This window comes from Haliotis rubra, unplaced genomic scaffold (genome assembly GCF_003918875.1).
Source record: "Haliotis rubra isolate DU_JTF1 unplaced genomic scaffold, ASM391887v1 Scf361, whole genome shotgun sequence".
In the NCBI taxonomy this organism is placed as follows: domain Eukaryota; kingdom Metazoa; phylum Mollusca; class Gastropoda; order Lepetellida; family Haliotidae; genus Haliotis; species Haliotis rubra.
This window is the reverse complement of record NW_025767037.1, coordinates 103,702-118,782: the sequence shown is the minus strand read 5'-3', so window position 1 is coordinate 118,782 and position 15,081 is coordinate 103,702. Positions and strand designations below refer to the sequence as shown.

At 44.3% G+C, this 15,081-nt stretch overlaps 1 protein-coding gene across 1 annotated transcript in view; it reads right to left on the bottom strand.

The window, feature by feature from the left end:
* Positions 1 to 15,081, bottom strand: part of LOC124285512 (protocadherin Fat 1-like) — a 196,513-nt gene that overhangs the window by 148,565 nt on the left and 32,867 nt on the right. Inside the window, 1 exon segment of the mRNA XM_046721752.1 lies at positions 10,067 to 10,128. Within this exon segment, the coding sequence (XP_046577708.1) occupies positions 10,067 to 10,128 (62 nt within the window).

Below are 15,081 nucleotides of genomic sequence, written 5' to 3'. Positions count from 1 at the left end.
ACAACTGCTAGCCAAACACGATACAAAGGTCAGGTAGTGCGGCTGGAGCCCATCGCAGCCGCCATGGTTGAAAGATTCAATAGGACTTTGGCTGGCGTTTATTTGGACACCAGTATGCTAGAGATGGCCACCCTGGAAAACGCGATCGACTGAATGGGTCGCGAGGTTACCTAAGGTGGTGTCGGCAATAAACCATGAGGTCACCCGTCTCACGGTAAAAGCGAAGCAGGCGCTATCAAATTAAAATCAATAATGTCAGAGTCTAAAGCATTATTTGAGAAATAAGGCTTTCTGTATAGGTAATAACAGTAAAATAAGGTATCCGACTAAAGCTTCATCTATGTAATGAAGCTTTAGCTACCTTGATCCCGGACTCTCACTCTGTCTACTACTAGACTCCTAAAGATGAAAATACAGGACTAAAGCACCATGAAAATAACCATAACTAATAATTTGAACATCATAAACTGAACACAAAAACCTTTACTGTAACACAGTACACTTTCTCTGGGTCTATAAAACCATTGACATCAGAGTACACATTCACTTCTTATGTCCAGATTTAGCTTTGGTATAAACCTTTTCCACAGGACCATCTATGCACTTTTCCAGAAGTATGTAATTTTCTGAATAAAATTGATATTTTATACTTATCCTGACTCATGCTTAATTGCTTGTCTTCTTCTTCTTGCGAACTGTAGTGGAACACTTGTATCTCCTTATTGAAGCTCCCTTCAATAAAAACGTGCGTAAAATCACTAATCACTACTCACCAAGAGTTGTCCCTCCTTCCGTTTGCGCGGGAAAACGGCGCCACTGTTTCCCACATGGTTCACTCTCTCCTGAATACGAGCCCGACACTTGAACTTACAGGGAAATCCAAAGTGTCTTGTGGGGAGGTTGGGAGGGCTTACCTCATGAGTCAGGATAAGTATAAAATATCAATTTTATTCAGAAAATTACATATTTTTCCTTATCCTGACTCATGCTTAATTGCTTGTAGAATCCGACGGATAAGGAGGTGGGAAAAGGCACTTAGGATTAATTAGTGAATTTACGTCAAAATAAAAAAAACCTACGGGAACTTCATAATGGCACTGTAATTATGTTAAATTCTGCTGCTGTACGTAAAAGAGTTCTTTCAGCTGCCAAATAATGGGGGGACCACAATAGTTAACTTTGGTCCTAATTTTGTTAACATTTAAATGTGGATAGAGCGACTCCAAAGTGGAGAAGCGACCCATAGTACTAGTAACTACAAGTACTGGGTTTAACACTTTATGCTGGTATTGAAACGTGCATAGATACTGAAACAAAACTCTATAGAGTGTAGGCTTGACCAGTCATGAAAACCACAGCGAGACAACGTCTCACCTTCTGTGGGGAACTGTCAACTGCTGTGCGACAACCAGAGGGCCGAAATGGTGAATGCCTGAGACGTCCTCGGTGGCGATATTTCTCAGGTAGTGGTTAGCGAACACCATGTCTGATTTCCAGAAACAGCCCTCCATGATCGTATTCAGCAAGCAATTCCCATGTAGAGCGAGTGTTGATGCCAGTGCTCTTATTTCGTGAGGGTTAGAGGCTCTTGGAGGATCGAGTCCTGCAGCCTTGTAGGCTCGTAGTATGACAGTTCTAATCCAGATTGATATCGTAGTGCGTGAGACTTCCGTCTGTGTCGCTGTTGATATTGGGACGAAAAGTCGTTTGAATTTGCGCCTCATCAATCTGGATCGTCGTAGATAAATTCTTAGTGCTTTCACTGGACACAAGGATAGGTCAAGCGTATCGTGTGGTCCGAGTATGGAGGATAGTGCAGGACGTGGAATTGTCTGTCCGGTTGACCTGGCAGTTGATTCTTGGCGATGAAATCCAATCGTAGTCCCATGTGCACTATGTTTTGATTTTCATCAAATCTCGTTCTCTCGTAATCTAGAGCATGTATTTCCGACATCCTGGCTGCTGTTGCTAGGGCTAGCAGGAACAGTGTTTTCTGTGTCAGAAATTCAAACGATGTCGTCTCCAGTGGTTCATAATCGTCACTTGTGAGATGTTTGAGAACAATATTGAGGTCCCATGCCGGAGCGTGAAATCTCTGCTTCTGATCCTCCAATTTATAAGAGCGTAACAAGGCCAGTAACTCTGGTACCTTAGTTAATTTTGCACCCGTCCTCATGGTTATTACTGAACTCAGCGCCGCTAGGTATGTTGAGAGTGTAGACCCTTTCAGACGTTTGGTTTGTCGTAGGTGACAAAGATAGTCTGCCACTTGCGGATGTGTTGCATTTCTAGCTGTAAATCCTTTTTTAGCAGCGTAGGTATCAAAACTGCGCCACTTGTCGTCGTACGTGTCGAATTGCGTAAAGCAAGCGTGACTGCTTTCGCCGCTCTGGCTGAGTAACCTCTCTTGTTTAAGCAAGCCTTAATACAGTCCACACGTGTAGTTGGAATACCTCTGGGTATCTGTGCGCTTGTTTTGTGTGAGGATGTACTAGTAGATTCGATCGCTCTGGTAGTTGCAGTTTTGGTGGTCCGAGTTCTTTTATGAGAATGGGAAACCACGTTCTCGCTGGCCAGTAAGGCGCGACCAAAATCAGTTGGAGGTTCTTTGTCTGACTGATTTTCTGTAATACCCTCGGTAGTAGCGCTGGCGGAGGAAACGCGTACGCGTACGCGTTGAGACCTTCCCAGGAAATGCTGAGAGCGTCCGTTTGCCCACGCTCGTGGATCTGGGACTGGAGAGACGAATGTTGTTAGCTGATTGTTGAAGCTTGTGGCGAATAGGTCTATTAACGGCGCTCCTATTTCCTTGATGATCTGTGTGAAGATCTCTGGATGGAGCATCCATTCTGTTGGCGATGGTAGAGCTGGACAGGATAGTGCGTCTGCTAGGACATTCTTGGCTCCTGGACTGTGACATGCTCTTATATGGATGTTCAGATCGTCGATTAGGTCGAACAGTTGACAGCAGAGATCTAGTAGGTTCAATGATCTTGTTGAGCCTTGCTTGTTTATATAGAACGCCACTGTCGAGATGTCTGTGTGTACCATGAGATGCGCATTCTGTAGAATAGTGCTCCAATGGAGTATGGCGTTGATGGCTGCTTTCATCTCCAGCATGTTGATATGTAGACTTTTCTCCTCCTGATTCCATATCCCGGCTGCCACATGATTGTCGAGATGTGCTCCCCAACCTTGGAGTGATGCGTCTACGTATAGATGGGTCTTGAATTCCGGCTCTGCTAAATAGATGCCTTCGCAAACATTCGACCTCTGGGTCCACCATAGTAGATGAGGTCTGAGGTAATTCGGTAGACCGAAGGGTTGTAAGTCGTCGAGATGAGCATTGATGAGGACCTGTAATGGGCGTAGCTGTAGTCTGCCTCTGGCTGTCAAGTCTTGTGCGGATGTGAGGAGACCCAATAGACTCTGCCACTGTCGTAGTGGCCACGGAGAGAGTAAGGCTTGAGGGATGGTCTGTTGGATCTTGAGCCATCGGTCCTCTGGTACGATGACACGATTCTGCGTCGTGAGAAATCTGATGCCTAGAATCTGTAGGTCCTGCGTAGGTTGTAGGTCCGACTTGAGTAGATTCACTAACCATCCTAGCTGATTGAGTAGATTGATGGTGAAATTCAGTTTTAGTTTGAGATGGCCTGGATCTTGATCTACTTGAATCCCATCGTCGAGGTAGAATGCATTGCGTAGCCCTCGATGATGTAGGTATGTGACTACGGGTTTCGTTACTCTTGTAAACAACCAGGGGGCCGATGATATTCCAAATGGCAGGACCTTCCATTGGTAATGTAGACCGTCTAGTGTAAATCTGAGGTACTTCCTCGAGTCGGGATGTATCGGGATATGCAGGTAGGCATCCTGTAGATCTATGCTTGCCATGTAGTCCATCGGACGGACGGGTGGATTAATTGAGGTAGATGTATCATGCGGAACTTGGGAGGTCTGCGTAGATAATCCCTGTTGAACTTGCTCATATTGTAGATGAGTCGAAACTTTTCCTTGGAATTTTTCTTTGGCACTAGGAAGACTGGGGAGTAGAAACCTGGTTCGATGTTGACTTGATCCACGATTTCTATGGCCTGCTTGGTTAGAAGAGATGAGACAGCCTCTCGTAACTTGTCTTTCTGATGTATGTTGCAGTCGAACTTGTGCGGGTTGACTGTCAGCGGCGGCTTGTCCTGTAGTTGGATGCGATATCCGTGTCTTAGGATGTTGGATACGTAAGGATCTTGTAGTATTTCCCAGTTTTCCCAGTAGCGTTGTAGACGTCCACCCACTTGTGAAGGTTGTACTGGAACGGCTGGGGGGTGGAAGACTCCAATCGTTCCAAACCCGTCTTTCATCGTCGATAATACCGGGAGCCTCTGGATGCCCTGCCTCGTCCAGATCCTCCCCTGTAGTTGCCGGATGGGCGACGAAAAGAGTCCTTCCCGCCTCTGGAGGTAGCCACTTTCCTGTCCCGTGCTCTCTGTAATCCAGGAAACTTGGATCTTCCTGAGTACCGTTGTGTTGTCTGCTTGATGACGCTGGCCAGAGTGTCTATGGACTTAATCATCAAAACTTCTCTTGAATCTTTGATGACTTCCTTGGCAACTTTGTCGATTTCTCCAGCGAAGATGGAAGGAGTAGACCAGGGGGCTGTGTATAGTGACGTTGTAAATTGTTCACTCCAACTGCAGGAGGCGAAGAGACCTTGACGACGAGCCAGAGTTAGCGCTGCGGCGATGGATGAAAGGTGATCTGTCATGAACTGCTGGTCCTTCTTTTGCATGAGGAGGGCCGAGTAAATCATGTCTTCTTCCGCAGTGGAATCTTGAAACTTGGCGATGAGCGTTTCGTTGACTGTGCGAGATCTGTTGAGGCCAAAGAACATTCTTCTGGTCATAGATTCTACTTGAGCCAGCTTGCGGTCCTCAATCTTGTAAGACTTGGCCTTGGCATCGTTGATTATCTTAAAGTTGTCGTCTATATCCTGAGCTTTGAGGAAGGGATCCATATTATGGGTGGAGAACTTCCTGGCGTTGAACTGTGGTAAATGTGGTACCTGGGCTTTAATGGCTGTCTTGAAAGCTGCGTCCAAGTTCTGTGAAACCGTTGCGATGGGATCGATCGGAGGTAGGGTGAGCGTGTCGACGTCGTCATCTCTCATAAGATAGGTGTGAGCCGGATTATCGTCTTTAGATGGTGAAGCCAAGTCCAACCCGTTAGCCATCCAGTAGCGTATATCGGAGTCCGGAAAAATGATGCCGCCATCGTCTTCTGTGACCCGGGTGCTGAGAAGGGGATGTTGATACTCCTCCGATGGTGACTGAGGTGGAGTCCTGCATGACTGTGGCGATCTACGTGGGGACCTATGTGGAGATCTGCGCGGAGACTTGTAGGGCATCTTCGTGGAGACCTGCGCGGAGACCTGTGTGGGGATCTGCGTGGAGAACGACGACGTGGTGAACGGCTGTTCCTGTAGGGTGATCTGTGGGTTCGCGAAGGTCCTGGTGAATTCCTCGAAGATCTATGGGACGATGCCTTGTAAGCTGTCGTTGATGTCCTTCGCGAAGGCTCATCTGAGTCCGCACTTGGGGAGTGGCGACTGGTCCTTCGCGAAGGCTGATCCGAGTCATAGTCCGGGGATGAATGATTCCTCCTTCGCGAACGCTTGCGTGAACGTTGATCATCCGAGTCCGTAGTAGGTGTAGCCCTTCGCGAAGTTCTTCGCGAACGCTGATCGTCTGGGTCCTCCACAAGGGTTGACTGGGTCGGTCTTCGCGGAGGCTGGTCCGATGGAGTTCTGACGTCCTACGCTAAGATCCTCGTGATGTTGGTAGAAGTCTCGCTGATGGCAGGCCCCTCGGAGGTGATGTCTACGTTGGAGCCTTCGCGAAGGCTCGGACCCTGTGCAGGCTGTCACTTTTCCAGGCTGTACCGCTGTTCCATCAACTCCATGATCTGCTGGGAGAACTGCTGCATGAAGTCGCCCGGGAAGGTCTGCGGTGGTACCAGTGCTGCTCTATCTGCGTTGGTGGCGACGGGGCCCATGGGACGATCATCTGTAGTCAGCGTTGATACATCAGGTTGAGTGTGGATCTGCGCTGACGTCACCGTAGCTGAAGTCACTGTAGCTGAGACCGGTCGTTTCTTGTGAGGAATCGCTGGGATGACAATCGGCTGATCATCATATAGGCCCTGTTCTGCGACGGGAACGATCTCGGCCGAGAAAGTTCTAGTGGTCTGTGACTTCTCCTTGGTGTTGGATGCTGCCCTGGGGGTGCGAAGTCTGCGCTGGGTGGTAGACGACTTCTTAGACTTGGGCTGCGACGATGGGATGTCTTGAGATGCAGGTCTCTTCTTGGAGGTGGCGGACTGCGTCCCACGCCTCTCCTCCGAGGGAAACTCTAGCGGAACACCAGACGGTAGGGGGTCGTCCGACAGCAGTTGACTGGTGAGGGAATCCGCTGAGTTCTCCATGACTGGGACAATCTTACGCGACCTATCGGCAGCACGTCTCAAAACACCAAGAATATATTTATTAAATGCACAAGTTGATAAAGGTTTGCAAAAACTGCAGCGTGAGCTGAAAGAACATGGTACAGTGCAACTAGGGCATATTAAATGCGGGTCAGCAGCAGAGAAACGAAACTTACATACGGAACAGATTTTCATGAACGTAGACTACTGAACAATCACGGAATAACCCGCGAATAAACAGTGAGAATTACGAATAAATATCAAAACATATTGATGAAGGATACTAGCTAAACCTCTATAAAGAACTACTAGAGGTAACTAACTAAATAATGAAAGGATATAGTGCCGTAAAGAGAGACACAGGCGCTCTCACAACCTGCTCACTGGGCGAAGAAGGAGAGAGTGAACCATGTGGGAAACAGTGGCGCCGTTTTCCCGCGCAAACGGAAGGAGGGACAACTCTTGGTGAGTAGTGATTAGTGATTTTACGCACGTTTTTATTGAAGGGAGCTTCAATAAGGAGATACAAGTGTTCCACTACAGTTCGCAAGAAGAAGAAGACAAGCAATTAAGCATGAGTCAGGATAAGGAAAAATCTTCTTTTTTGACATTCTATGTTTCTCTCTGATTTCTACCATCTGCTTGTTGAGGTTGGTGATCTGTTCAATGGCCATTGCTGTCATCATCTGAGCTGCAGACATGTCCGCCTTCTTGCCACTACTGATGGAATTGGTTAGTTTTCTGTTGACATCTTTGAGCAGTTCATTGAAAGTCAAGCTTATCCTTGATATCACATTCTTCCTTATTGAATAAAGATTCTTTCTCATGCAGACTGATGTTCTTAGTTTAAATTTCTTCAGGGATTTTCTTTATCTTTGCTTCCTCTCCTGCTCTTGTTTCTCTCTCCTCCTTTTCTCTGTCAGCCCTCTTCTTCTCTTCTGTGAGCTTCCTTTGATAAACAGAGTGTGCTGATTTTGCTGCCAATATGATAGATCTGGTCAGAGGAACTTTCCCTGGTCATTGGAGCTAGGGATCTGAAAATCTAACCATGTCTTTTGTTGATCTGAGGTGTCCTCACTCAGTTGAATTCTCTCCAGGGTGACAATGTTGTTGCTGACAGACACCCCTCTCTACATCTGCATTTCCATGAGGTAAAACAAGGGCAGCCTTCACAACTGTTGAAAGGTGGGAGATCCATTTGGTGTGGTCTGCTTGAACACATCACTCCAGTAGTGATCAATTCTCATGTTTTCATCTGTGACCCTGATGTCCTTGTCTAACTGATACATTTGCCACTCATCTAGGACATGGACCACTTCTGTAGAAAGGGATATGGAAAGCCTTGGCCAGATATTCAACATGAATAACAGATCCTGAAGTTTTCTTGGATGGATTTAAGCAGGACACATATCTGAGCAGCTTGTTTCCGAATGGAAGTCTTGAAGCTTGCCACAGCCTGATAGAAAAACCTCATGCCCCAAAATGCCAGTCTCCTTTAATCTTCTTTCAGGGTTTTCATTTGTTGTCTAGTGTCTTCTCTTATAATGAGATCAATGTCAGACACTTGGTTGGACAACTGGCTAAACCAGAAGAGGTTGAACTTTTAAGTAGGTCACTCTTGACAGATCTGAGCAGCAGGGTCTTCAACAGGCTTGCGCATAAAGGAGATGAATCTGTGGTTTGTCATGCTGGAAGTTGCACTTAAAGTCTTCATTTCAAGCTAAAATTACCTGATAAGGATTACAACCTATGCCTATTCAAAAAAATATGCCTGTTTTGCTTAGCATTCCTTTAAACGAAAATTGGAAAATATAATCAATCAGTCACTATTGTCATTTGTGGTATTTAGGTAATATATGTAACCAATGGCATTTCTTGTAAACAACATTATTAATAAGTCATAGATTGTGCTTAATGAAAATCATTTACTCTATTTCATTGATACCTGGCTTCCAATTCATTGCTTTTGACATCTAAACTACAGAAAGGCAAGAATTTCTGGTTAAGACTGGATGTTTCACTAGTAAGGTCCACAAAATACACTTCAACCTAAACAAGTGCCATTGGAAAAGACACATAAAAAGGAATTTCATCACTGATAAAAAATCTAGCTGTATGGGACTATTTAGCTGTATCAACATGCAGCAGACGTCTGAAAAATAGGAATTTATAGGATAACATACCATAGTATATAGGACTTTATGGGATTTTATAGGATAGTGTCCAAATTATAGGATTTAATAGGAATATAGGACTCGCTTGACACCCTGCATATCTTGGTACAAGATCTGGGGATCAGTGATCTGAATCAATTATCTCTGTCAAAGCGCATCATTCCAGCAAGTTGCCCAGGTACAGTGCCTTTTCTGTGTACATCTATCTGACTATGTACTACTTGCTGTGTGCTCCAAGGCATGCATAAATGAAATGACAATATATAACCATGAAATCTTTGGCCAAGTTATCCCAAGACTTGTACAAAAGCGTCCTGGTGCAAAGTAATTTTAAATGACCACCCATGTGGTGCGCCTTCAGGGAATCTGCTTCCAGCATGTGACTGTCATTCAGAACAAGGCAATGAACAGGTCAGACATACATCCTTGTTTGATGTTTCGTTTGGTAACTACAGTGAGATAGGTGAAGAAGTTTTCAAGAGTATTGTGGTGGTGTTGATCTTCACTGATTTTTGCCTTTAAAGAGATCGTACTTGGCAGCAAACATCTGTAACATGGGAGTACAAGGTAAAACCTATAAAGAATGGAAAAGGGAAGCCTGCTCAAGTGTCACATTTGTACTGTGAAAAATGAACGAGTGAGTAAAAATAGGCAAATATTGATACTCAATCATATGAAGGAAAAGTGCAAAAGCTGCAAAAATATTCATGTTAAACATGCATGACTCTTGCGAGATAATATCTGCACCTCTCTCAAAGTAGGAAAAAAATGGAAGCCTACACAAAACATCATACAAGGCCTGGAAATTATAACCATGCACAGAACACACTGATTATCCATATCTGTTCAGATAAATAGGAAATATAATACACCAAACGACCTCAAAACAGTTGAAAATCAATCAGCAAAGGATAGATTCCTCAGAAATCAAATAAGTGATCATTTCTCACATACTTTATAGGTAGTGAAGAGAAAATGACATATTGGGGTATGGCTGAATGTCACAGAGGTCATGCTGGGCAAAAGAGTGCTGAAAACGCTACTAGATCATCATGTATTTCCAGTTACATCTTTGATAGTAACTGCAATGCTCAATATGCAAGTTAGAAAAAGTTAAGAACCACCAGCCAATGTGGATCAATAGTTTTGCCCAGGGCCAAACTGAATTCTCATTCACTTCCTATGATTGTGAACAGCAGGTGATCTTTCCACAAAGAGTTTTCTGAACATTGTTTCAGTGTAGCATATTCCTATTTTTCTGGAGTTTTGTACTATGCTGTAAAACCAAAGACATCAAAGAATCTTATCATTACTGAAAATGGTTCACCGAAGATTGGTAGGTGTTCAGAAACCTAGCCATGACATTTTCCAACCACTGCTCAAGGTTTGCAAAACTGACTTAGAGATCTTACCTCCAGTGCATGTTCAGGAACATCTTCTCTGTTCAATGCTCTCCCTGTAGTGCTGATCATGCCTGAAGAAATGCACAAGGTATATACAACATTTGACACTTTGTTTAGATTCTAGGGCTTTTTTCAACATAAACTATAGTCAACTGCCTAATTTTCTTGAGCATACTGTTCACTCAAATAATGCATGCATTCCTCCAGGGGATGCAGCCTGTTGGGAAAATAAAAATCCAAGTATTATTCACAGGAAAAGACTTTTCTCACATCTGTTCAGCAAAAATAGCTTAAAACAAGCTTAGAACTTTGCAATAAAACAACATTTTCCATTTTAAATGGGCAGTGATTCATATGCAGGTATTAAGAAAACCACAACAAATATGACTTTCAGTTAGTCATGATATATGCATAGATTCCTTATCAACTCAAGGTTGTTCCAAGATGTCAATAGTGGCCATCTGATTGTGGCTGCTGAACTGATGGTCAATAGGTGCAATCTACCAATTGCCTCACTCACAGTTACGGTGATATTAAAGGTCACATGCAACCAAAAAATCAAACATAATTAAAACACAATTATCACTTCTTCATGACATATAATATGCATAGCTGATTATGAAAAAACAAATAAACAAAATTATAAGCGTATAATCGCAAATCAAAAGTGCAATATTTTGTACTTGGGTTTACCTCCCTCGAAACGAAGCAGCCGGGATACCGAACCCAGTCAGAGCGGGTGGGTGTGCACTCAAGTGTAACGGCTGGTTCATTAGCAGATGCCGCCTTCAGGCCTCATATTGTGTGTGTATATAGAGATGATGGTTTTGTAAATACATGCTCATTTTTGTGTATAACATTTTGCAATCCAACAGACATCATAACATGTCATGTGTTCAAGTATCACACCTGCCTGTCTGTGTAATTACATAATGTGACAGAGACCAACTCGGCCATAAATCAATGCGCTTTTGTTTATGGTGTATAGCCCGATTGGTGTTAAGTTCGAATTGCATGTGGTCAGTGATTGCAGTTGTATTGAATATTGTCAATAGCAGACAGGCAGGCAGACACACAGGTGTCAATAAAACAAGACATTGAGTTTTGTCTGTGACAACGACATATCTATATCACAGTTAGAAACTGAGTCAACGCTAAATAATGACATTGCTTTTAAGTATCGAACTGAGAAAGCGCCTCGGTAAGAAGAACGTGTGGTGAAATAGACAAATGAAATTATATAAACAGTTAATTTACTGTCATAACATATAAAAGTTCGCTACTGTGAGATATCAACAAAACATTAGAAAATAGCTCACACCAAGGCCTTCACCGAGTATTCACCCGACAACCCGGTTCCAAGCTGCGCGAACCTATTTACTTGCGCACGTGCTATGGGCGCAGCCCAGCTGTTGAAACCCGTTTTCCCCAGAAATCTCTGGGGAAAATTAGTGAAACGTTTGAACTCCGATTTCGCGCTTTTTTCATCGCGTTATTTTTCAACTTTATAAGTTGAATTTGCATTTTTGACTATTTGTTTCGGTATATCCATACCGAAAGGTATCAGAATCTGCAAAGTTGTGTTTTACGTTGCATGTGACCTTTAATGTAAACAAAATATTGAAGGAAATCTTTAGTACAATTTTAAAAATAGATCACAAACATAAATCCAGACACGAACATGTTAGTATTATAACACAATGAAAATGCGTTCTTCAGTGCCCAAGGAAATGTTTCTGCAGTTTGGGGAAAAATATATAACCCCACTGTGGCATGTATTATGTACACTTGACAGCTGTGTTGTTTCAAAAACCTGTGTGCTCTATACTGATCATGAAGAAAATATGGTAAAATAGGATAGAGCTATAATATTTTCAGCACTGAGACTGTTCTGTGCAATTTATGTCAGCAAGAAACTGTGTGCAAAATGTAATTTTCTGAGTAAAATTGATATTTTATACTTATCCTGACTCATGTATTATTGCTTGTCTCCTTCCTTTCCTGAATGTTAGTGGAACACTTGTATCTCCTTTTTGAAGCTCCCTTTCAAAATAGCAGACGTAAAATCACTACTCACCATGAGTTATGTCCCTCTGGTTTTGGCGGGAAAACAGCGTCACCTGTCTTCCCACGCTTCACTCTCTCCGAATAGCTAGCCCGACACTTCGATTTACAGGGAAATCCAAAGTGCATAGCAGGGAGGTTGGGAGGGATTACCTCATGAGTCAGGATAAGTATAAAATATCAATTTTACTCAGAAAATTACATATTTTTCCTTATCCTGACTCATGTATTATTGCTTGTAGAATCCGTCGGATCACGTGGTGGGACAAGCCACTTCTGGATTCCAATTAGTGATTTACGTCTTGCATACCCCCCTATGGGAACTTCCTGGTAGCACTTCAATTTACTGCTAGGCTCTGCTGCTGCTGTAACCCTTTACTTCCAGCTTTCTCTGATGGGGGGACCACAATTGTTAACTTTTGGTCCTTGCTTCTGTTAACATTTTATGTGGATTTTGCAACTCCATCTCTTGATGCGAGCACCTTTCCTGTAATGAAGCATGTCCTTACAAGTACTGGGTCTTATCACTTATGCTAGTCTGACTTAGACGCAGCATATGGACTCTAAAGCTGTAACTCTCCTGAGTGTAGGCTTTTGCAAGTCATGTGATAAAAGGGCGAGACTCCGTCTCAGCGCCTTTGTGGAACTGTCAATTGTTGTGCTACAACAAGTGGGCCAAAATGGTGAATGCCAGAGACGTCCTCGGTGGCAATGTCTCTCAGGTAGTGGTTGGCAAACACCATGTCCAATTTCCAGAAGCAGCCCTCCATTATCGTCCTGATAGAGCAATTCCCATGTAGAGTGAGTGTTGACGCCAGAGCTCTAACTTCATGTGGGTTGGAGGCTCTTGGAGGATCAAGTCCTGCTGCTTTGTAGGCCCGTAGTATGACAGTTCTCATCCATATTGAGATCTCCGTCTGTGTCGCTGTCGATATCGGGATGAAAATATGCTTGAATTTTCGTCTCCTAGTCCTAGACCTTTGTAGGTAGAATTTTAATGCTCTTACTTGGCATAAGGATAGGTCCTGTGTATCCTGTGGCCCAAGGACTGATGATAGTGCTGGGATGTGGAATTGTCTGTCCGGTTGACCTGGCAGTTGATTCTTTGCTATAAAGTCCCATCTCAGTCCCATATGCACGATGTTTCGATTTTCATCAAATCGTGTCCTCTCAAAGTCCAGAGCATGTATTTCCGACATCCTTGCTGCTGTTGCTAAGGCGATCAGGAACAGCGTTTTCTGCGTCAAGAACTCAAAAGATGTCCTAAGCGTCACTGGTGAGATGCCGTAGAACTATGTTGAGGTCCCACGCGGGAGCTTTAAATCTCTGTTGTTGGTCCTCCAGTTTAAAAAGAGCGTAGTAAGGCCAGTAACTCCTGGTACCTTCGGCCAGTTTTACACTCGGCCCTCATAGTAATAACTGAGCTCAATGCCGCTAGGTATGTTGAGAATGTTGACCCTTTTAACCGCTTCGTTTGTCTTAGGTGACAAAGATAGTCCGCCATTTGAAGGTGTGTCGCTTTTATGGCTGTGAAGCCTGTCTTCAAAGCGTAGGTTCAAGCTTTCCTACTTGTCGCTGTACAAGCTGCGCGTTGACTTCATGCAGCTAGTGTGACCGCTGCTCTGGCGAATATCCTCTTATTCAAGCACGCTTCTTGATATGGTCCACGCGTGTAGCCAGAACACCTCTGGGCTGCCGTGTGCTTGCTTTGTGTGTGGATGTACTAGCAGGTTGGTCCACTCTGGTAGTTGCAGCTGAGGCGGTCCTAGTTCTTGTATGAGAATGGGGAACCATATTCCTCGCTGGCCAGTAAGCATGACCAAAATCAGTTGCAGGTCCTTCATCTGACTGATTTTTTTGCAACACTTTCGGGTATTAGAGCTGGTGGTGGAAACGCTGTAGTGCCGCTTAGTCCTTCCCAAGAGATGCTTAGAGCATCTGTTGCCCATGCTCGGGACTCTGGTATTGGCAAGACCTAATGTTACCAGTTGATTGTTGAATCTTGTGGCAAATAGGTCTATTAGTGGCTCCCATCTCTTGTATGATCTGTTTGAAGATCTCTGGATGTAGCATCCATTCTGTTGGGGATGGCTATGCTTGGACGAGATAGTCGTCTGCTATCACATTCTTGGCTCCTGGAATGTGGAATGCTCTTATGTGGATGTTCAGATTGTCTATTATGCTGAACAGTTGAAAGCAGAGGTCCAGAAGGTTCGCCGACCTTGTTGATCCTTGTCTGTTTATGTAGAACGCCACTGTGGAGTTGTCCGTATGTACCGTCAGATGAGCATTCTTCAAAATGCTGGTCCAGTGGATTATGGCGTTTATCACTCCTTTTATTTCCAGCATGTTGATGTGCAGATCTTTCTCCTCTATGGTCCATTTCCCAGCTGACACTTTGTTGTCGAGGTGTGCTCCCCAACCTTGGAGAGATGCGTCCACATAGAGATGCATCTTGCACTCCGGCTCTGCTAATTAGGTGCCTCCGCAAAGATTCGATCTCTGAGTCCACCATATTAGATATGGTTTTAGTCTTTCCGGGAGTCCGAAGGGGTCCGGATCGTCCAGATGTACATTCACGAAGACCTAGTGGGTGTAGTTGTAGTCTCCCTCTGCGTGTCATGTCCTGTGCTGATGTGAGGAGACCCAACAGACTCTGCCAGTGTCGGAGTGGCCATGGAGAGAGTAGAGCTTGCGATACCATCTGTTGTATCTTTAGCCAACGGTCCTCTGGTACTGTTATGCGGTTTTCTGTTGTGATGAGCCGAATTGCTAGGAACTGCAGGTCCTGTGTAGGCTCCAGTTCCGACTTGAGGACTGAGTAGGCTCTGCCAACTTCGTAGTAATAACGGAGAGAGTAGTGCTTGAGATACAATGGCTTGTATCTAGATCCAACGATCGTGAACCCTTGCCGTGTCCATAAGGGAAATGAAGCAATGTCCGACTCTGTGACTGCCATC